Source organism: Anas platyrhynchos, chromosome Z, assembly GCF_047663525.1.
Source record: "Anas platyrhynchos isolate ZD024472 breed Pekin duck chromosome Z, IASCAAS_PekinDuck_T2T, whole genome shotgun sequence".
NCBI classification, from domain to species: Eukaryota; Metazoa; Chordata; class Aves; order Anseriformes; family Anatidae; genus Anas; species Anas platyrhynchos.
Window position 1 is genome coordinate 78,305,534 of NC_092621.1, and position 23,600 is coordinate 78,329,133.

The 23,600-nt window shown below is 45.7% G+C and overlaps 1 protein-coding gene across 4 annotated transcripts in view; it reads right to left on the reverse strand.

The window, feature by feature from the left end:
- The window catches only part of SSBP2 (single stranded DNA binding protein 2), a 184,745-nt gene extending 168,358 nt beyond the window's left edge, over window positions 1-16,387 (reverse strand). The window contains exon 1 of one of the 4 annotated variants that reach the window (XM_072031161.1): window positions 16,239-16,387. In XM_072031161.1, the coding sequence (XP_071887262.1) occupies window positions 16,239-16,297 (59 nt within the window). In that variant the 5' untranslated portion in view covers window positions 16,298-16,387. The remainder of the gene's footprint in view (window positions 1-16,238) is intronic. The other 3 variants (XM_038169983.2, XM_038169981.2, XM_072031163.1) reach the window with 3 other exon arrangements.
- Between the last annotated feature and the right edge of the window lie 7,213 nt (window positions 16,388-23,600).

A 23,600-nucleotide genomic window follows, 5' to 3' on the forward strand; every position in this document is an offset into this window, starting at 1 on the left:
CAGTCAACCAAGATGCCAACAGTGTAATCTTATTAACCTGTTACAAAACAATTAAAAGTAAGGAAAAGTAACGATTGATTGTTCTCACTGTAAGCGTTAAGAAGCTCAATACTGGTATTTCGTTAATCTGGCAGTCCAAGTGAGAAGTCCCAGCACAGAACAGACAACACACTGAAAGATTGCAGTGTGCTTACTCTACAGCTTCTGAGCAGTATCAGTCACCTCAGTGCACACAGACTGGCAATACAAAACAACAACAGCTTACCTAAAATTACGTTTAGAAAGCGGAATAGAGACACTCTCTACAAAAAGGCACAAAAAGCAGTTGATATCTACCAGTAAAACGTGGGAACGCTGTCTTTAAAAGGCCTCATGGCTTACAGCAGTAGAATGGCAAGTTTCCAAGAAGGTTACAATTACCAACAAAAATTCTCCCTGATGCTTAAGAAGTACACACACAAACATTTTTTCTAAGTGCTTTGAGAAAACTGGGGCACATGTATTAAAACTGGATCCTCGAAGCTAAATGAACACTTGTGTCTACGTAGGGAGCAGTGACTACCCAGCCCCAAGAAGGAGCTGGGAAGTTAGGATTAAAGAAATTAAATAAATAAATTAAAAAGCCCAAAACAAAACAATAAAAACACACTACTGCTATAGATTTCAAATTCAGGAATTTCGATTTGCAAATGACTACTGGAAGGTTCAAGCTCCCTAAAGGAGTAAGTTGGGTGATGAAGAGCTGCTGTAACGGGTTGTGTGGAGCTGCTGTAGACTTGCCAATACATACTTGTATCCAGCTGGTCCCAATTAATAGGATATATCCTGGTGGTTGTTGGCAGCCTTCAGGCAGCTCTAACTTATGCCACGATGCAGACTGGCAAACAGAGGACTGAAGACAAAGATTCTGCATAGATGGCACAAAGTCACCTCCTCACTCTGCAGAACTGCATCAGACAGCGACGTGGATGCAAGTGGAGCAATATAATGTCCCCAAGCTGATTTATTGATATAGATTAGGATAATGGGAGAAGGTAGAACAGACAATTTATACCCAAAAGCAAACACTGTTTAATCCTCTTGTTAAATGAGCATAATTTCTGCCACCTGTCCCTCCACCCCCCTGCAGTCTCACACAGACACCTCATGAACACTTACTGGAATCACTACGTTTCACTGCGACAAATACACGCTTAACCAGTAAGTTGAATAATATATTCTCAGAGAAACCTGGAGGACTCGGTTGCCTAAAGATACCTGTCCAGTGCTCTAAATGGAATTACCGTTCAGATACATTGTTCTTTGTGAGGCACAAAACCAGCCCTACCAAAGCAATAGGATTGCTTTTCATCTCTAACCTGAAACTTTGTTATGACAAGAGAAAAGTCCTGATGACGGTAACATCGGTAAAGTTACAGTAAGCAGATTAAGGCACTCATTAAATGCAGAAGGTCCGTATTACATATTTTTAGTATTTTCTTTCAAAGTAACATTCATACGAATTTCATGGAAGGGTAAGTTTATTCAGAAACTTGGAAATGCTGCGTATACAAGATGTGCCAGCAGGTTCAATATTTGGAATATTAAAGAACTAGATCAGACTGTAAGCCAGGCAATCAATAAAACTGGAAGCTGAGTAGTAAGACAGAGGATTCTGCTGCTCAGAAGAGCCTTAGAAAAACAGGAACAAAGACAACATCAAAGAATTTATATTTCATAACGTGGGTTCCCATTTTACGATTCTCTGCTCTTTTTAGTTTATTTACTTCTGGGTGTTTTTAAGCTGAATGATTATATACATTTTTAATACTAAACATAACCTCTTAAAACGAAGAGTAACGTTCAGTGAAAGCATAGGCACAGCAACATCGGTCTCAGAATGGAGTAATGAGGCTAATTCAAACAGTTTAGACTGGGACTCAAAACTTCCCCCAAAATTCTGAGGCGTTCAGACTCCTGAGAGTAAACACAACCAATTTGGCAAGCATGCTCATGAATATATTAACCAACAAGAGCCATTCTCCCCACCCAAGTTAATATATATCAGAGAGAAAACATGAAGCTCAACTAGCTAAATATCCCAGGCTAAAAATATCAAGAACTCTCTCAGCTGGAAGTTGTTAGCTGATAAAAATAAGGAACCAGGACAGCAGAAATTCTTTCCCTTCCCTGCAGAAAACGAGCTAGGTTTGGGAGGAAAGTATTCAAAACATAATAAAAGAGGTGACTCACCCCTATCAACGTGCTGGTGTGTGGGGTGGGGTGGGGGAACGGGGATGCAAGCCCAACCAGGGTGTCCCACTGGGAGGAGAAAGGCTGGAGAGGTTTGCACGATGGCTCTGCAGTACCTCCTGCGTGGCGTGGTGCTCCTGCCCTGCGGCATGGGGAAGGTGAGCGGCAGAGCTAGAGCCTGCTGCCAGGAGAGCCATCCTGCTCAGGAGGGTGCTCCTCAAGCACGGGCCAAGCTGGGGACGTTTCCTTCCACTGGTCCTAATCCAAAATCAGCCCCCTACCCAACATGATTTCCAACACGTTTTTATCAGCTTTCTGTGCTCAGAAGAATAAGGAAGGCCGGCAGGGTGGGCGTATGTCAACTACAAGATAAGCGCAGCAGCCATGATGGCTTAGGGCAATTAAACCAGGACATCACCTAAGATTCAAGGTTATTGCTTTACTTCATTTTGGATGGAAAATCCTTAAATGATGGAGAAAACGCATAAAGAGAAATTACCTTCATAAAGCATACCTCAGACTGTCTAAACATTTTGCTATATCATTACAGAAACTTGTGTGTCATACTGGGCCATGCCACATCAGAGACACTTGAATTGATTTGGGTTTTTCTCAACCATCTCACACATCTTCTTCCATGCAGCATCCCACAGAAGTGTGGGGTGCTTCTGTACACTTACATCTTCACACACCTGAAGCACTGGACAGTTTGGAAATGAAACCAAACACCAGTATAAGCCTTCTCACCTGTAGCAGATGCTAGAAAATACTCATATTCCAACCACTTCAGGCAGTGACATTCCTGGGCTTTAAGTAACAAGTGCAGAATATTAAGAGGTAGATCATCTCTGGGGTGGAAACTTACAGTTTATGGAACCTGAACCTTTGAAATTAAAGATAAAAAAACAACAGACTACTGTGTAAGGACACCTCAACATCTATGTTACCAGAATGCCACAGCGTAGCTTAAGGGCTGACTCACACCACCAAATGTTCCTATCTTTTCTACCACCCTACAGATCCTGATTTCTATGTGCTGGATGGAAAAGCAAGCAGGATAAGTGCTCAGGAGTTCCCCACGCTGAGGAGCAGGTGAAGTGTAAGCGGGTAGCCTGGCCCTGGGAGCACCCAAAGAGTCAAGCAGATCACACACCTCAGGGCAGACCCCATCACGCTTACATCTTACAGCTGCAGGACTACAGAGCACAGATACTCCAGGTGGCTTCTGTATTACCCCCAGACATGGAACACCTGGCCTGTCCTCTTCAAATGCTCCTGATTAACCCAAGAGGCTGCCACTTGCTTAAGAGTGCAGGCTCCATCTCACAAACCAATTCTCCATGTTAACCTCCCCTCTCCCAAAGCCTGAGCTCTCTCCTTACGTGACAGAACTGTACTGTGCACGTTATACTTCATAAAAGCCTTACACAAACAGCTGTTTGAGGCTTGGTGGTTTAAGGATGCTACGAGGTCAAGCAGGTAAGTAGTACAATTCTCCAGACCAAGTCCACAGAGCTGGGGGGGAGAAATAAAGAAGGAGGAAAAAAAAATGCAAAAGAAGAGAAATCTTCGGGGGCACAAAAGCTTCTTCAGGTCACTTGGACTGCCGAAAAGGAAGAAAAAATTCTACCTTTTTTGGATAAGCTCATGTCAATTGCCAGCGGCTATCCAGGGAAACACGCTGAGAGAGGCTTTTTGGAGGAATCAGAAGCAGCTTGTTTTACCTGATAAACATCAGGGGAGCTGTACGTTCCTAGGCAGAAAAAATTACATACACAGACATCTTTCGTTGTTTTCAGCCACTTTCTTTCAAATGGCTTTAGCTCTGAACATACGTTTTAACAAGTTTGGTTGTTGGCTACTCCAGTTATTGCTCCTGAAGAGAACTAAATCACAGGAGATGAATATAAAGCCAGCCTTGGTGAGGTAATTGCAGGTTTTACGCAGCAGACCACAGCCAGGCTGTAGGTAGGAATAGCAGATTTCATGGTTCCTGACCAAGAGACATGACAAGAGAAGAAGGGTGCAACTGAATGAGCCAGGACGTGGATCAAGAGTGCAGTTAGCCCATGAGCTTTGCCAGTGTCTCTTGTAATTATTTAAATCAGAACATGTTTGCTTTTATTTTTTAATGACATCAGCCTGTTTCTGTGATTGCATGCATGCATATTACAGGCAGTTGCCTGCTCTGAGGACAAAGAAGGTATGAGCCTTGTCCTCCAGCTCTGAGCATATCCACACGCTTACACGTATGCATGCGTACACCCACCGAAATGGAAAATCAGTACACCCAACTTCCAACTGTGAGAATGCAACAGTCATCCTCCTCCATCTATGTTAATTCCTTAAATACGCTGTTGTATTGGAAAAATGGAAATTCCAGGACTGTCACGGCCATGCCAAGAAGGAACGGTCACAGGACTCATTACAAGCTCAGCTGAAGCCAATTAAGGAATCACAAAGGCAAAATGAACAGGACAACATTTCCATTTTGATGCTATAGAATACATGGGAACTAATTTGCCAAATTTTATCATTGGTATCTCCAACTTAGCTTCCTGTTTACATTTCCAGCACTTTTGGAGGACTTCAAAATAAGGTGTTAGAAAATACGAAACACACATGACACCGTTACAGGTCAGGCTTCCCTTCACTTTCCTTGTTCTTCCACTTGTATCCTGAATTAGGGAGAATTTCAACTGGAAGTGACAATGAAGGGTGTGCTTCATTCACTGTTGGCTAATGTGAGCCAAAACTGCGTATGCAGCAGCTCCATGTCCCAACAAGGTATGAAAGACAGACTTGCATCTTTGGATGATGCGTATTTTAACTGACCGAGCTACAAGGGATCAAGATGGTATGACAGAAACAAGTCCAACCATTGCATGAAGTGATAGTCACAGAATCATTTACGCTGGAAAAGACCTTCAAGAGCACCAAGTCCAACTACCAACCCGACCTACCAAGCCCCATCACTGAACCATGTCCCTCATCGCCACATCCACCCGTCTCTTGACTGCCTTCAGGGATGGGGACTCCACCACCCTCTGCATGAAGGAATTCTTCCCACTGCCCAGTCTAAACTTCCCCTGGTGCAACCTCTGTCACTGACACGGTCTGCAGTGTTCAGCAGGTGCTTGTGGAAGAGGCTAGAACAGGGATCAGGTATGCTGAAAATCTGCTGCTCGCATGGTTGTAGGTTTTCAAATGCATTTGTTTCGCTAGCAGCCTAGATAGTGAAACCGCAGAGTCCTTTTCCAACTTTCTGAAGTATTTTTCAGGACCTCTACTAGATAGTGATGAGTGCAACGCTACTCAATCCAGATCTGTATTTTTACAAGGGAAAAATAATTATGGCTTTATGAGAACAAAACCTTTTCCTGTCTTTTATGATATTTTTTTTTTTTTTTTATAAATGAGTAATCACACACAGAATTGGAGACTGACACCAGGCAGCTCAAAACTCTTATTTCTCCTGACTTTGAATAATTAACTACAGACTTAGAGGACTGCTTGGGGAGTATTGGAAAAGAATAATAGTAAGAAAAAAAAGAAATGCATACTCTTCTGAATGACTAGCATAGGAACATCTATGAATCCAATACTGCAGTCTGATTTTTATTATCTATGTAAGACGTCCAAAGAAAACACGATCTGTTTCTTTCATTCACGTTATAGGTTCCCCAACCATAGTTAGGCAAATTATTTAAGTCACGCATCTTCATAGCAATACAGAGTTTCCTTCTGGTTTTGCTGCACGATATTGTCACCTTATTTCTAAAAAGAATTCAAAGTATGTATAACTAGGTTTGCAGTTACACATCTGTACAGGTAATGGTCTCATCAGAATAAACATCTCTTCTATAAAGAATCAGATGTACAGATAGTAAAATTAGAAGTGACAGGGAACTTGAGTAGCTGCAACAGAAGTCAAAAATACAAATGTGCTCTACCTTTCAGATCTGCTTGTCAGGCATATTGCTGTTACTAGAGGCATATTTTCATATTTCTCAAACCTTTTTTCATCTTCCGATCTGAAGCCTTCCTTTATCTCTCCGAGCTTTGTATTTTCTTACATACTGTCCTGTGCACAAGCAGTTATCTGTTCATCTGTTGATCGCATACTTTTCCTGCTCCAATTCAGAAAACCAACTTCCATTTTACACTATTTTACAACATGCAGCAAAAACAAACTTCATTCCTTAGGACAGGAAACACGCCTTCAAGTTTGTACAGCATCCCCTCCACGCACAGTGCTCTGCAAATATTTGATCACAGCAGAAGTTTCTGATCCTTAGGACGGAGCAGAGCAGAGCAGAGCAGAGCAGAACAGAGCAGTCCCCTGCGAGACCACGGCTACAGGAGGCACTGGCAGCAGAGCAGCAGGTTACCGAGCTGTAGGAAGTGCTTTCAGAAGGTGCAATAAATTCAGACGACTTCTCACTATATTACTCAGAGGCCTTGACTTATAATTCACATTTCAAGGCAGATTAAACAATATACACCGATTCAGGAGGGTTTTAATAAAAAGCAAGTAAAGGAGCCCAGGAGTTCAAGAGGCTGTCAATGGGAGCCATAACCTTCACTTCTCACAGTTTCAGAGTCAGCAGGGAGCTTCGTTACTCCTGACACACCTGATGAAATTTCATTAACTCATCCACACTCCCTACCTTACAAATGGCTTTTGCCAACTCCCCTCTACCACCTCAGTTCAAAGGATGGACTAAGCGGGAGCAGCCAGGGCCATGCAGGACTAACCCCCTGCTCTTTGGCTGTGGGGGGAGAAGAGCTGTAAATAAAGCACTTAGTGTGAAGAAGGCAAAGGGCTATTCGTTTTATCAAGTCTCACTGTTGTAATTACAAGTATTTGATAAAGCACTGCAACTTTTGTAGCATGAGCATCAGAAGGAATCCTTACTTTCGGCCTCATAAATCTCTGAATATTTATGACACAATCACACAGCCTGTCAGCCACATGATCCATTTTGTCCTGAGACTGTCAAGAACAACATATTTATTAAGGAATTATAGTTCCATTTCTGCACTCAAATATTTTCTTCAGAAAGTTCAGAACTTCCCAGTGACAGGCTATGGTATGCCAACACCACACCACAGGCTAGCTCAGGTTGCAAGGACTTTGCTGTAACTTTTAACCAATAAAAACTAGCTCCAAGACTAACATTGCCACTTTTAGGAACATTAAGTTGATTATCACAGAAAACAAACAGTACAGAAGACACTTATCTTCTTCTAACTGCCAAGAGAAAAACTTAATCCCAGCAATGGAACATTATTTGTTTCCCAGTCTCATTCGACAAATGTAAAAGTGCATCTGCTAATAACAAGACATTTTCAGTATCAATATGAAAAAAATACTACATGCACAGCTGTGGGATTTACATAGACTGGTAAGAACTACCTCTATGCTTACAAGACACTGGCTTCTTTCAAGAAAACCTATAGGAATGCTTTTTTTTTTTCCTTTTAAGGTGAAATCACCTCCCAAAGTCACAGACATTGCAAATGGAATGGAAGTGAATATAAAACAAGGGACACTGTCATCAGCACTCCCTTCCTATTACATTCATTTCTTGAAATCCTCTCTCTTCCCAACTGAAATGCTTTCTGTCTTTCAAAGACTGTCATTTCTTTAGGAATGAGAGGCTGTAAAGAAACAGAATAACAAAGCCCAAGAAGCAAACCACCACTCTTACTTGTACTTGTGGCTTGATCAATCCAACCAAGAGTTTGGTTTCAACGCAGGGTTGGTTTCAACCAGACCCATACAAATTTAGCAAGAAGCACTTGGTTGCAGCACAGCCAGTTCCCAGTTAAAATATCCACCTGGACAACCAGGCTTCACTCTGAGGTGCACACCCAAAAGCAGTAAAGCCTAACCGTGATGGGATCAAAAACCACCTGAGGTCTATGCTAGGAGGCACTCAAGTGCAGCACAACCCTCACAGACCACAACCACAACCAAAAAACCCTACCTTGCCATGAGAAGTTTGATCTCCAACACCTAGATTTCTACAAATTGGTATTTTAATAATTGATATCTGTACAGGAAACAAGGTGGGTAAAAAAGGCACGCTCCTGGTGCACTTCAAAGAAGGAAATCCATCCAGTCACTGCTCTTTCACAGGTGAGTTTTACTTAAAAAACAAGAAAGTGCAGTACACCTGCCCTAAGAAAGGGTGTCAGCTCTTTGAAATAGATATACATAGAGATCTACATTGAGATTGATGACAAATGGGCAAGAAAAGTTCTGTTCATTCGCATTTTTGTCTCTTTTACCAGAAATGAAGCTGGTTTTCCTACAAACGAGATGTGGATGTCAAATCAGCGTGCAGGCTTGTGTCTGGAGGAGCCGGAGGCTGAACCTGAGGAGGCTCCGTCCCTTCTGGGCAGCAGGATGAGGAGCAGCACTACATTAGGGGAGTGCTGTCACCACCTGAGCTACATGAACCTCCAGGATTAGCTGAACAGTGCACATCAAGTTCTTCTTCCTTTCCCCCCAGATGTCACCCATTTTTCTGCGTTTTCCAGAGATTGCACCATTTTTCAGCCTGAACTGGGGAACCCAGAGCTTTTGAAAAACCTGCCCAACCTCACTGTCCCATTGCCAGAGCACTCACATGACAACCAGAAGGCAGGATTTTGGCCATTTGTATATTCGATATTAGTCTGGCATTCGGGATGAAAAAAAAAAAAAAAAAAAAAGAGGAAAAAACACCCAAGAAACTGAAAAAAAAAAATCTCAAAATGCCATAGCATGTATAAAAAGATAGAAAACAATGAGGAAATGTAATGCAGATATCATGCTTACATTCAGAAAGCATACTGAAGTCAATTCCAGAAGCAAGTTTATAAACATCTTCCAAATACAGTAACAAGAAGGAGCCAACATCATCTGCCCATGGAAACAACCTGCAGGCTGGATTGAGGTTATTTGAAGGGGTGACTGCAGAGCAGGTAAGAAGGGACAAGTGGATCGCTCAACTAAAAGTGAAGATTTAAGAGTTTTGACTCTTAGACTATCACAACACTGCCATATGCAGAGGAAACCGCTTTCGTGACATAAAAAAATGGCATGAAAGAATAATAACAACAACAATAAAGAGTCATTATCAGTATGCTTCTGAAAATGAGAGGGTATTTCAAGAAAACTCTTGCTGTCCTAAACCAATTCCATTAAGAGACTTTCATTAATGAGTTGTATGTAGAAACACAAAAGTGTAGATGGTAAATTGGGAAAGATCAGTAGCCCTTATGGGGACACAAACAGGGTAAAGGAAAGTTAATAAGAGAGAATTTAATACAGACAAATGTAAAGTACTATGCGCAGGAATAAGAAATCAAATGCACAAATATGAAATGGGGAATAATTGGCTGGGTAGCAGTATTGTAAAAAGAACCTGGAGGGCATGTGGACTGCAAAATGGATTATTTATAAAAGAAAGAAAAAAAAACAGGCAAGCATTCTAGGGAGTATTAGCAGCAATGTTTTATATAAAAAAGCAAGCAGTATGTATTGTATTAAAGGAGAGGTAATTATGTCATTCTACTGATTTCTGTGCTCAGATATAGGCACTATACTTACAAGATGGAGAAAAGCCAAAAAGATTCCACTGGCAGGAGTAACAGAAGGTTTGGAGAAGGAAAAAAAAATGACCCACCACAAAAATTCTCACTTCTTTTTCCCTCAAAAACAAAGAATTTGAAAGAAGCAGGACAGAAGTAAGATACGATGTTATGGTCTTAATTACTGCGTCCTTTTAACTTCCCAGAGGGGCACATTTTGTGTTCTCAGCACCTGTTACCCTCCTGGGACTTGGAGGGAGAAACATCTTGAAGCCTAGAGAAGCGTGGAGGTCATCGAGCCTTCTGAATTAAAATGTCTGCTGCTGCCTGAGCAAGATCCTCTCTAGTAGCTGAAAAGAGTAGCTACTCCCTGACCATGACACTACACGACTAAAACGTAGAGGTTTTAGTTTTAGGCTGGGGCCAGAACAGGAGCTTCAGCTCTGCCCCAGCTCCTGTCTGCCCCTTTTACACACCAGCAGAGCAGGAGCCAACTGGCACCATCGCTGAGATACCCTCAAGCTACGAGATGTTCATGGGGAAGAGCCACCACCTGGCTGTGCTCCTCGCAGGGCTCTTTCCTTTCCTGCAGCCGGCAGGTTCATGGAAGGACCACCTTTAAGGGCAGATGGCAGGCTCCAGGACGTGGTACAAGCTCAGATTGCTTCTGGAGGACCAGTCTCCTTTGCTGGAGGATCTTGCTTCAGGAGACTGGAAGTGACACTACGCTCCCTTCTTGACACCTATCTCATCCCTGGGTGGGCCACGGGATGGCTTGATACCACAGGATAAGCATTTAAGACTAACTTTGCATGAGACCATGAATTGTTTCCTCGTTTTTGGGATACCCAACGTGACGAGATGGCAACTCGGTGTTACGACGAGTGGCCAGAGAGACTGTGGAAGTTACACGTAGGCATTAGCAGTTTATGTAATGCTCTGAAAAAAAAAATGTATTAAAATAATGATAATAACAACAGTATGAGGCTACATGTCGCACGTTAGCCACCCAATAATCATGGAGTATCTTTGCCTTTCACCTTTCCCCATCTGCCTGCCATTGCTACAACCAGCTCGGCACACACCTCCACAGGTTTGTGGAGCTGAAGCTGCCCTGGTGCCATGCACCAAAGCAGCAACAGATTCCTCCTCCAGGAACAGCAGCATGATGAAACGGCAAGCGAAGCCGTAAGGCAGATACCGAATGACAACAAAACAGCAAATGATCAAATAGCTACTCATTACAAAAACAATGCTCTATTTTGCACAACAAAAAGCAGAGTTCTTCCAGAGGAAAATCAGTAAATCAGCAAGCGTGCAGACGAGGCCAAATAAGAACTATGGTTAATATACAACCCCAAGAGCCCCCATTTACCCTGGCGCCCCTCCTCAGCCCACCTCCATCTTCCCAGGTCACGCTGCCAAGTTCTCCCCAGCGTGGTGCTTCCAGCCCTCCACATGAAGGCCATTTCCCACCGCTCTGGCCAGTGTCCCTCGTCCCCTTCCTAGCTCCGGGCAGCTGCCATGGGTTCTCCCCTGAGGGCAGAAGCCAGGTCCCATCACAGGGCCATGGGTGCCACCTCTGGGCGGGACAGGACCTACCTGACACCACGCATTCATTCGGGGCTGGCTCCCCAAAACCAAGAGAAGGACGCCCATGCATGCCCGCTGCACTGAGGACAAGCTGTTCACCCAAACTGTTTGCCCAAACTGTTCGCCCATCAATGGTAGCAAGCCCTGAGCATATGCAGGTTGATCTTTCTGAAAGGCTCCCATCCTGGCTACATTCAGCTGCTTTGTCATGCAAACGGCAAAAGGCACATCCCTGGAAGGAAATCCCTCTGCCTTTCTCAACCAAATTTCAGGTGTTGCAGAGGAGAGGGGCACCCATTGCTTTTCCATGGAGAACCTTTAAAATGCAGGAAAATGTATTCCTTCTTTGCCTAATGTTCAAAATCTGCCTAAACATTTCGCCTGAACTTTTACACACACACAAAAATGAAACAAATGAAGTAAGGCTTACATATGCCATGAGAAATTTTCCACCCAAACAGTTAAAGTTTGGCAAAGTTATAAAAACCTTGTTTGGCTACTTCAAGACTTGTGATGCTATCATTCGCCTATAATTTCAGCAAAATGAATTATTAATATATACTGGTTTCTGTTAATTACTGTCTCCTCCAGCAAGATTTAATTATCTCTGAGCCGAGCCCGAACCGTGCTCGCTGCAGCCCAGGGTGCATTTGCTGCACCCAGCGGGTCCGAGCGGCCTCCAGCAGCCCTCGATCTACAGCAGCAAACATTTGCACGGCAGGACAGAGCCTAAGGAAGGTGGAATCGGGCACCTCACAAAAAGCTGGGAGAAAGCAACGGGGGGAAATAAAATATGAGCAGACTGATTGAGCAGAGGAAGCAATGCAGAAACTGAGTCCTCTTCCCCTTGGTTCTGGTCCAGCCAGGTACTTTTACGTGCTGAACTAGATGCGAACAAATATCCCTGCTTGAAAGTTGGGCTGGCATTTCAGCACGCCGCTGCACCAAAGTTCATTTCTGTGGTCCGTCACAGCTCCCCTTCCATCTGCCAGTACCTGTTAACTCCACAGTGCAAAACCAATTATCCTGAGAGGGCCTGAAGTGCAGCATATACATCACTTGGAACGCCTTCACGTGCTGTCCGTGATACTGTTGCAGGATAAAAGAGCACCTGAAGCCCTGTGATCAACAATACATACTCGGAAATAGTTACTGTTTCCAGAACCTTCTCTTCCATGCTCTTCCTGATTAAAAAAATACATTCTTCCAAAGCCGACTGCCGGCACTGTACGCCTGCAACTTCTGTATTGTCAAAAGCAGCAGTGATATACTTCATCAGATAAACCTGGTGGGCTACATCAGTTAACAAACATCAAATCTAAAATTTGTATGAGAAGAGGGATTAAACCACCCATTTTGTTTTCCAGGGGAAAAAAAAAAAAAAGGAGAGAAAGATCACTGCATCTTCTCACCACCTGAAACTTGAAAAACGAGCTCATCATTTCCCAGAGACAGGCGGAGAATTTATCATGGATGCCAATTAATTGTAATCTGTATCTTACCTTTTGTGTAGTTTACCAACATGACAGTGGAGAGAGATAACCTCACTCATGTAAATTCATGCAACGTCATCTTTCCATGTTGGATTTTTTTTTTTCCAAAAATTATGCCCCAAAATCCACATACCCTCCAGAACCCTACGAAACCTCAGAGCTTTTCTAAGCAGCGGCAGGATGAAATGAGGAAATCACTGGTCAGATTTCCTCCACGTACGGAGAACCCCGTGGGCACCAACAGAAAAGTGACACGAGGCGAGTAACTTTGGCGCTGCTCTCCCACTCGGGAGGAGATAGGCGGCCACACCACCTGTAATGAGGAGCAGTTCAGACACACATCTGGCCAGCCAAAACGGACTGGAGAAACAATGACGGGGAAGCCTTCTTTTCCCTCCAGAGAAGCAGCAAGATAGGTGGAAAAGAGGAAAATGACGATCTTCCCTCGTGCAACCGGCTGAGACCAGACTCACATGACATTTGCAAGAAGGGTTGTGCACAACAGTGGAGCGAGGATGCCACGGCAGCAGCAACCAAGTTCTCTCTTCCCCAAGGTCCTCTCCCATGCCAAGCTGAAGAGCAATCAGCGGCTGACCATGGAAGCAGCTTGCTTCCATGTTGTTATCATGCATCCTTTTATTTTAAAGGAAATCATCGAGCCTCGTGGTAATTTTTAAGAAGACCCTGCATGCCTGCTGAACCTCAACAAGAGAGGGTTGCTTTTTGGGGGAAAAAAATAAGTTTAGAGGACCACTGAAGGATGAAGGTAAGAAGGAAGACCTAATCCCTTCAGAATTTCATTTTCCTTATTGATAGATAGATGGCCCTACTTGCAAATGCCTATAAAAGCATTGCTTGAAAGGGTGCATAACTGGATGTGCAAATTTGTGTGGTCTGATCCCTCTTTCCCCACGACTGAAAGTTGAGAGGGTTCAGCCACTCAATCTCAGCAGGACCAATCTCCTAATCTGAATTAATCCGATTCTCAGGAATCCTAAAAATAAGGAAGCGATAACCGAAGAGGCTGATAAGAAAAATGTTAGTCTTGTTCCTCTCGCAGCGAAGGAGGCCCCGCGTGGAGGAGCTGCTGTCTAAACACAGCCTTCCTCTGCCGGGTGGCCCAGGGGGCCAAGACAGGAGTTGTGTCACGGCAGCTCCAGAAGGGGAGGACAGGGCATAACAGCACTTCTGATTCTTCTCTCTCCATCCTCTTGGTGTTTGCAGGTACGGTGCGTTCATCCTCAGTGCGTTACCTAGCCGCACTGTACAAAAATCTGGTGTTGGTTTTCCTGGAACCCATCTGTCTGCACTGCACGTTTGTTGTTAAGGTACCTAACATGGGTAATTCACCCCAAAGGTCAGGCAGGAGGGGCAGAGAGGAAGACCGTAAACTGAATGCCATCTTCGGAACCGATAATTTGCCAAGGGCTACTATAAATGACTTGCAAAACTTGTTTGCTTTTTTTTTTTAATAGAAATTACATAACCTCAAAAGACATAAATATTAAAGGCAGCTTACAGTGAGATGCCACATTACAAACACATTTGGCATCGAATCGGTCCGTAAAATATATCACAGCCTGGATTATGAACTGCACGCAAACGTGCGTGTCTTGCACACCTGAAAAACGTTCCTCAGCAGGCTGATCACACACCAGTCCTGACACTGTCACACGTCCTCGTGAGGAGCAAACAAACACGTCCCATGGAACGAGGCCACCCGAACCCAAGGCAGTGTATTTATTTTTTTACGTTACATTCACCCTGTTATTTCAAGTGTGTTTGGGGGAGCTGTTACTGGCAACACGTTTTAGGTACTTAAAACCATGAGCAGATACGACAAAGTTAAATTATAGATTTGTTACTAAAAACTTTCAAAATACAAATTATACGATTACAACAACCCTGTTGTTCTGGATTAAAGAGCTACATAGCACAGGAGCTGAGCGTACACGTTTCGCCTGCGATTCCCGAGCTAGCAGCCTCCCGCGGCTGTCAGAGCTGTGTTTTTACAGACGGCAACTTCAATCCGACGGCAACTTTTCCGAGCAGAGCACGAACTCGCGCATCACCTCGCTCGCAAGGCACACTGCGCGGCTACAGAGCGATGCAGCGCGAAGGGAAAGGAGAATGAAACCGGGAAAAAAATAATAATAACAAAAAAAATGAAAGTGTATGAACATTGCCACGGCGGAATCTGATTGAATAGGTTAAAGAGGAGCGCGGCGAAGATGGCACACGAGAACAGCCCGCAGCCCGTGCCATGCAGCAGCATTCCTCCGCTGTGTGTGCTAAGCAGCCAGCCGCCGGGCTCGTCTCATCTCTGCTGCCCTCCAAGGCAAAGGAAGCAAAAGGGGGTGAAGAGAGGGGGAAGGGGGGGGTGAAGGGGAAGAGCAGCAGGGTGCTGGCGACCCCCCGTTAGCAGGGGGGCAGCATCTGGGGAGGGGAGGGGAAGGGAGGGAATGGGGGGGGGGGGGGGTGCGCCCCGCGGCGCTGCGGGGGAGCAGCGAGGCGGAACAGCACCATCTAGCCGGGCCCCCGCAACTTTGCTCGGAGCAGGGCAAGGCAACGCGCTGGGAATAAATAAATAAATAAATAAAATATTAAAAAAATAATAATAATTAAAAAAAAAACACAAACACATACACAAACGTTACCGGGTGGGCTCGCAGCAAACAGGAGGGAGACGGAGCAGAGGAGAGGGGAGGGAGAGGGGAGGTTGTGCGGGGTTTTGGGTTGTGTGGGGTTTTGGGTTAGGCTCGCGGGGTTTTTGGGGCAGGCTGCTGAGGCTCCCCCCGGGGCAGGGCTGGGGTTTGCTGTGGGGCTGCTGCAAAGTTCCTGCCGAGCTGCTGGGGGGGGGGGGGGGGGGGCAGGTGCCCCCCGCTCCACAACGACACCGGTTGCTCACCCCAACACCCCCCCACACACCTTTTTCACCTTTTACCCAAACTTTCATCGAGAAAAAACAAAACAAAAAAAACCAAAACCCTCCCGCAACCACCGCGGCGCCGCTCCCCTCACCCTCACCCAGCGAGCGCTGAAAAGTTGCGGGAGCGGCGAAAAGGAGCCCCCCCCCCCCCCCCCTTTAAGGGTGCTCTTTGTGTGCGTGTGGTGCCTGCCCCCCCCCCCCGCCCCCCCCCTCACAGCAGCCGTTACCCCGCTCCCCTCAGCCGCTGCGCCCCCCCCCCCCCCCTCCCGGTTTCCCGCCGCGCGCTTCCCGCCTCCCGCCTCGCGCCGCGCTCCGTTCCCGCCGCGCGCGGCTGTGGCGGTTGTTGCGCTGCCGCCCGCTGGAGGAGCAGCAGCAGCGGCGGCGGCGGCAGCGGCGGCAGCACTCACTTCTCCCGGGCCTGCCCGTCGGACGGGACGCTGCTGTTGCTCTTGCCTTTGCCGTACATGCTGCCTGCCGAGAGGCGCCGACTGTCACGCACCTGTCAACCCATCACGGCCTCCCCGGGAACGGCCCCGTCGCCATGGCGACGCCGCCACACACAGCGCCCATTGGCCGGCGCCAAGCCGGGACACGCCCCCCGCCCCCCCCGACAGCCAATGGGCGGCCGCCGAGACCGGCGGGGCTGCTCCCGCCTCACGCCTCGCCCCCCCCCGCTGCCGGTTCGGCTCGGCTCGGCCCCTCCTCCTCCTCCTCGCCCTCCTCCTCCTCCTCCTCCTCCTCCTCGCCCTCCTCCTCCTCCTCCTCCTCCTTCTTCTCCTCCTCCTCCTCCTCCTCCTCGTCCTCTCCCCCCTCCCCGCTCGCGCTCTGCCTTCCCCGGCGCAAGGGGGAATTAGAAACGGTTGGAGCAGGATTTTAAACAACCGGCTGTTCCGGGCGCCCGCCGCCCCGCCCGCCGCCGCCGCCGCTGCTGCTGCTGGGCTGGGCGAGGCGCAAAACGCGGGGCGGATCCCACACGGGACGGGACGGGATCGGGGACACGCACACACGGGGAGGTGGGGGAGAAGGGATGGGGTCGTGACAGGGATGGGGACTGGAGACCCCCCCTCCCCCTCCCCGTGTGTGGGGATGGGGTCTGTGAGGTGGGTGGGTGTGTGGGGGGGGTGAGGGAGCTGGGTGAAGGTGAGGAGATAACGGGGTGAGGGGGGAGTGTGTGTGTGGGGGACACACACACAAACCAGGACAAAACCGAAAAAATAAAAATAAATAAATAAAAATAAATAATAATAATAAAGAAAGGGCACCAAAATCCCTTAAAATACAAAAAAAAACGCACACAAAAATACCACACGGACACTCAGGAAACGCACACACCGAACCTCTCACACGCAAACGTAACACCACACCACACACCACACACACAAAAATCACAACCAAAAACCAGCCATCTAAATAAAATCCAAGGAAAAGCCTTCCGTCGTTGCGTTTTCTCTTTATTTACATATATATATATTTATTTTTAAAGGTTACTTAGCGAAGACTCGCGTGCTCCCGGCACCCCCCGGGGCCACGCAGCGCTCGCTGTGAGGTTCCCCTCACAGACCCCACAGCTTCGGTCCGAGACGCAGCCCCAAACCCTGCGGACCCGCTCAACCTCCCAAATATTGGGGCTCCTTCGCACCCCAAAACCTGCCCACGTCTGCAGCCCACGCTGCGGGTGCGCGCCCACCCCCGCCTCAGGTTCGCAAGGCGAAGGGCTGCCCGAAATTTTACGAGGGAAGTTGTGTAGGGCAAAGACCACCAGCATCTGTTTATCATTGTTAGAAGAGCTGCAAGGAAAAAAAAAAAAAAAGTCCTCTGGATTTTGAGCTGTGAGAGTGAAGGAAAAACACTTGGTGAGGTGAAATTGTTTGGGGGGGGGGGTGATTGAGAGAGTATTAATGAGCGACTGGAACAAATTAGTGGCAGAGCAGAGGAGACGAGAGGAAGGAGCGAGCCACTGAAGAGTGCTACAGGCTGGTGGCTGCACATGCACAATTCCCCATCACCGACTCCGGTTGGGTGGGATTTGCGCTTTTGCAACTCACTGCAGTAATTCACCAGATTAAAGCGAGCCGCAACAAAGACCATTATATACCTAAGTTGTTTGCCCGGCCCAGCCTTTCGCCCCACGGTGTGTATTGTACTAACAGGCCAGTGGGACGGAGCAGCTGAAGTGGGTCTCATGAAAGAAGTTAAATTGGGTTTTCCTCTGCCCCCAGCTGCCAGCAGCCGCCCCAGGCCTCCACACTGCTGCCCACATTCATGTCGCAACACCTACGACAGGGGAAGAAGGAGAGAGATCTGCCGACAACGGGCAGAAAAGTGGGAGTAGGAAGTGGGCAACAACGGGAGAAAATGAGCAAGAAGGGAGCGGGAAGGGAGGGTAAGAGGCTAACGGGACAAGAAGGAGGTGTAAATGGCCATGGGGGAGACCAGAAGAAGGAAACAAAGCACAAGAACAATGCGTGGTGAATTTGGGTGATAAAAGACGGGAAGGAGCGTGGAGGGGGAATCTGGGAAGGGCATGTAAATGAAGAGTGAACTGAGGGGATGCAGTTTGCCCTCATTGCTACCGAATAATACTTACATATCTTGTGCCATGGAGTTCACATGAAGGCTAGCCATGTGACTGATTGTATTCAGTGTGAATACGGGTAGCGGAAAATGGCACAAAGAAAGAAAGGCAGAGAAAGAATCGGGACAGAGAACAAAGGAGGACCTGGGTTGTGGGTGAAATACAAAAAATAAGAGGAGTTGAAGGGGAAGAAACTCATGAACATGGATGCTCCCTGGCAAACACACGTAGGATAGATGACACTTTGCTTTGGGGTGATCATAATCCGGAGTAAAATTTTCATCTAAATACGTGCTTGCCCTTGTGGAACAGCTGCTATCATCCCATCAGATACTTTGGCTGTCTCCTGCTGGAGACTTCATGTTGCCACCCATAGTATCAGCACAGCTTTCACATGAAACTGCAACAGCAGTGAAGTCCTTCTTGGACAAGGGAGTCTTCTCCACGTCTTTTTTTTTTTTTTTTTCTTTTATTTGTATTTGCTTTCTGCAAAATCTCTTTTCTGGTTTGCCTCAATAGTTTTGATTGATTTGTTTGTGGTTTGAAGGGCAGGGGGTTATTTTGAGGAGGTGGCTGTGTCAGTGTCATGTCACTCTTGTATGGGGAAAAGTCTTTTTTTTTTTTTTTGTGGAAACAAACTGTGTTGGGGTGTTTCCTAAAAATGGGATGAGGTGAGATTGCTCTGGTGTCCCCTGGATATGCATTCCATGGCAAGACTTCCACAGCTGAAAATCTTTGTTCCCGTTTTCGTGCAATTTGTTTGCATTCTTGTGATTTATTTGGTTCTGAAGAACTTGAAATACCTTGGGTAGAACAAGTTATGATCTGGGGGACTAATCCAGGCAGAGCAGAGTGAACTTTGAGAGGGCAGCCCTGGACGCTCAGAAAAGAGCAGGCTGAGCCTGTTCCCCCTAACAGTGAGTGTCAGAGCTCCTTCTCTTTTCAGGTATGGTTCCCAGACTACCATTAACATTCAGGTGATGACTTTGTAATTTTGCTTAGAGACCCTTCAGTGGAAGATACAGAAATAGTGCTGGTACTTATTTATTATGAATATCAGAAACAGAGCACAGAAAGGAATAAGGTATTCAGAGGACTCTGCTGTAGATCTGCCAGGCTAACGTTACAACTGCCTTTGCAGGAATGCTATCGTGGTGCATTATCTATCAGAGCCACGCAAACAAGACGTTGTCCCGTGGGGACAAGAGTTCGCCCAGCGGACAGGTACATTAAGACGAAAACATCCAAAGCAGTCCTATGAAGTTCCGTGTGCCATCAGTCCCTTTTTAAAGTATTTATGCACATGCGGTATCTCTGTATCTGTGCCCATGCTGAAATCGTTTTCAGCACAAACACTGCTCTTAGCAGTAGCAGCAGCAGTTGTATCTCATGAGGCCAATATTGTAATTAACGAGATTTGAGGCACATATACTGAGACGAATTTAAGTTTCTAATATCAAAAATGAAGATCCAGTGTTTGCTTAAAAGGGGGATGAAGGGGTGGCTGTACTTTAAAGCTTCTCAGTCCGACACTGGAAAGGAATTCGCAATGTATTTTTAGAGTGTTATAAAAATCTCTTACATAATGCTGATTAATTCTTAGGTTTTAGGGAAGAGCACTGGGCTTTGTGTGTAAGAGCGTTGACCAGCTAAGCCACTGAAGAGGGCTGGTTTGGTCTGGATTTTTTTTGGACTCCTTAGGTACAGAAAGCAGCAATTATTCAATTATTACAAGATTTTGCTTATGTTTGGGCGTGTATGAATATTTTTCTGGAAGCTGCATCTTATTCTTGGAAGTCTTTATCATTTTAAAACATATGCTATGTTATATCACCCTGTCTGAGATATAGGATAGCTACAAACTGTTGGTGTATTTTTTTTTTCCTCCCTTTTACTGCAGCTAGTTACATTATGGATTAACATTAAGAATGTCTGCAGTGAAACATTACTCCTGTGGCTGTGTAGGACTTACTTGAACAATGTAACTTGTATTGCAGAACCACGATTTTCCTCACACACTCGCAGTAATGTATGCAATTAATATATGCAATTAATGTACAGTTCTGCCCATTCTGTTGACTTTCAAAATCATCAATTAATCTAACTGGCAGCTTTCAGACAGCTCTTAACAAAGGCCTATTCAGGAAATTAAGCCAGTAAATGCGATTCCCTTCTCTTAATTCTAGTTATATATAGTTATTGCTGTGTAGCTGGAAAGATTTTTTGGACAAGATATCATGGGAAAGAGAAGCTTTTGTTTGGTCTTTTTCTACAGATATGTGACCAAGGCAGCTTTGAAGCCGTTCCCAAGAATCCTTCCTCCTTCTGTGGGATGCCTTATCTGTGGAGTTTCTGATTCTGAACTTCGTTCTGCAGTCCTTCACTCTTGTGCCATGCAGTTGAGGAAGAGTTGCTCAGGTGAGCGAGGTGAGCCCCAGACCTTTATTAGGGAATGAAGATGGCAGGAGTGCATGGTGCAGAAGTGTTAAAACAAAAGCTTTATTTGTCCCTGTCTTCCAATTGGGAGGGGATAAAAGGAAATAAAAGTAACTACAGTTCAGTGGCAGGGAGAACAGTATAAAGAGAAGTCTTGCAAAGGCTCATTAATAACCTGTTTGTCACCCAGGTCTCCTGCTGGCAAGGCCTCTCTCTTTTATGCCATGACACCTTTTATAGGTGTTTCTGCAGTTCCCCCGGAAGGGTTCTCCACCACCACGGAGAGTTAATCCTGCTCTGCGGTGCTGGGTTGCCTGAATTCTTTTATGTTAAAGGACACTTGTCCTGGGAGACGCAGAGCAGCTCACTGAAGGGAGCTGGGGGCATCTTGCAGCACAGAGCCACAGGACAGGGAGAGGAACTGCAGTATGCTGAAAACAGCTGGAAGAATCCGCAGCCTGCTACAGTTACTCCTCTAATACAGCCTGTCCTTGCCTGCTCACTCTCATTCTCCCATGAAACCTAAGTTACGGCCCTGCCTCCTCCTTGCTGTTTCTTTTTATTTATTTATTTTTCCAGAGAGAACCACAATTTGCTTATGCTTTTGTAGGAGGAGCAACGATTCCTTGCAGCTTTCTGCTACACGGTTCACCCGTGGAAGGGCCAGGTAGAATCCGAATGCATTCAGTTTAGAAATAAAACTTGGCGAGAACGAAACTGTCGCTGGGCTTTATTGCTCTCAGTGATGACTACATGGTTGCTCACGGGTGTAAATAAGTACATTAGCTTCCAGTTTGTGTGCAAGTGCAATGTGGAGTATCAGAAATTACCTGTAAAGGGCCTTGTGACGTACAGTCTGCATCTTAGTTCACACAGCAGAAGAAAACACATCTGTGAGTACTGTGCTCCTCCATATTAGCTCGTATGACTGGGTTCTCTGATGTGGTTTCAGATCGAGCCCTGATGTTTTTTCCACTGGAGGGGCTTTTTGCAGCATCTCTCGCTCGTTCTCTCACACACAGACTCTCAGATGTATGCATTCTCTGGTGCTGGCGAAGGCTTAACTTGCACTGCCTGTCTTGTAGAGACGCTCAGAGACAGTCTCTCCCTCCCCAGCCACATATTTTCACTAAAGTAATTGAACTGCTACTTTTTTGGCTGCTAAATTTGGTTGATATTTAGTTAATGGGTTAAAATGATGAATGACACTTGCATAAACACACATAACATGTGGGATCACCCTCCTTTCTGTTGTTGGCACGGCTGAAACTGGTTGTTCTAAGCTATCTGACTGAAACTGTGTGTTACCAGACAACCCAGTCCGTGAAAAAAATGGTGGGTAGCCTCAGTTACTGACTTCGAAGAACTGCTGAAAGTCACCGTCGGTGGTTCAGTGATATACCACGTCAGGAATGTGAGCTCATGCACTGCTTGTGCCAAAAGTAGAAGAAAACATCTCAAAAACAGGTCCTTCATCAGATAGATGTGAGGCTGACTGGGACCCCAGTCCTACACAGAGCGCTGTATGGGCAGATCTATCTCTGCGTGATGCGGGTGCAAGGATCTGTGGGTAAGGGCTTCACTGCTACACTGCCTCAGCTCCCACTTTTAGCATTTAGTGCTGTGCTGAAAACGTAGAATTGAATAAAAATTGCTTTTGTTTTCAGGGTCACCAAACTCAGCAGTATGTTACAAGAAAAGGATGAGCCCAGTGTGGAGTTGCTGATAATTACTGAGTTGGTTTGACGTATGCAGACTGCTGTTGACTTCAGTGGTCTTATTTAACACATTTGTTTCTTTGCATTTTAGGAGTAGTCAAAACACAATTTTGTGGGCCTTAATCGATGAGGCTGCGTATCCTGGACTTTAAGCCTGGAGTTGCACACGTGTATCAGCAGGAAAAAAAAAGTTTGGCCTTAGCCAGCAATTAATCATGACTAGGACAAATAACCTCTTCAGAACACTCAGGATTTTTACTTTTATTAATCTCTGTTCATAAAAAAATATTCCAAAGCAAGCAGTAGCACTCACAGTAGAGATCTGGGGAAATAAATGGCCAAAGCTATCACACTGTGACAGCTTTGGCAAACCTTTGCACAGTTTTATAAAGCAAATACATGTGATGTTCTATTCTCTGGATAGCTCTTTACATTAGATGTTCGTACTTGAATAAAATGGTTTTCTCTCCATGAGTTTACTGGGCACATAATGGTGAATTCGATATCATCCCAGTGGTGTCCCATGTTAGCCATGCCCATCAGCGCATTCAAGCATATGGCAGTTTTGAGGAATGTTTCTGCTTTTTTTGATGTGTGTGACCCAGCAAAGATGAAAATCATTTCAGACTGTATTATGGGCTTAATATTCAAAGGAGCTCATTCCTCTGGATCCCCAAAATCTTAGGAGATAATGTTGTTGTCCGTGGTCTTTTTAAGAAGCACAAAATATGCAGGTGGACTCTGGTAGCTGACTATTATTAATTTGTTTGCTTTCCACACCAACATTTGAGCACTTCCTTCTTTTACTTTTTATGAACTATTCAAGATTTTCATGTTGAGTTAGGGATAGATATGCTGAAAACTGCTAAAATTTCACTCCGTTTTGGACCTGGGGCCCAGGAAGAGGGTGGTGGTGAAGACTGAAAGCATTGGCATGTACCAAATCAAAGCTATACTAGATCTGACTGATAGTTTAACAGCTCGCCGATAGCAGTGTTTAAAGTAAGAAATAAAACTAGGGTGTTATTCATTCATTTGTA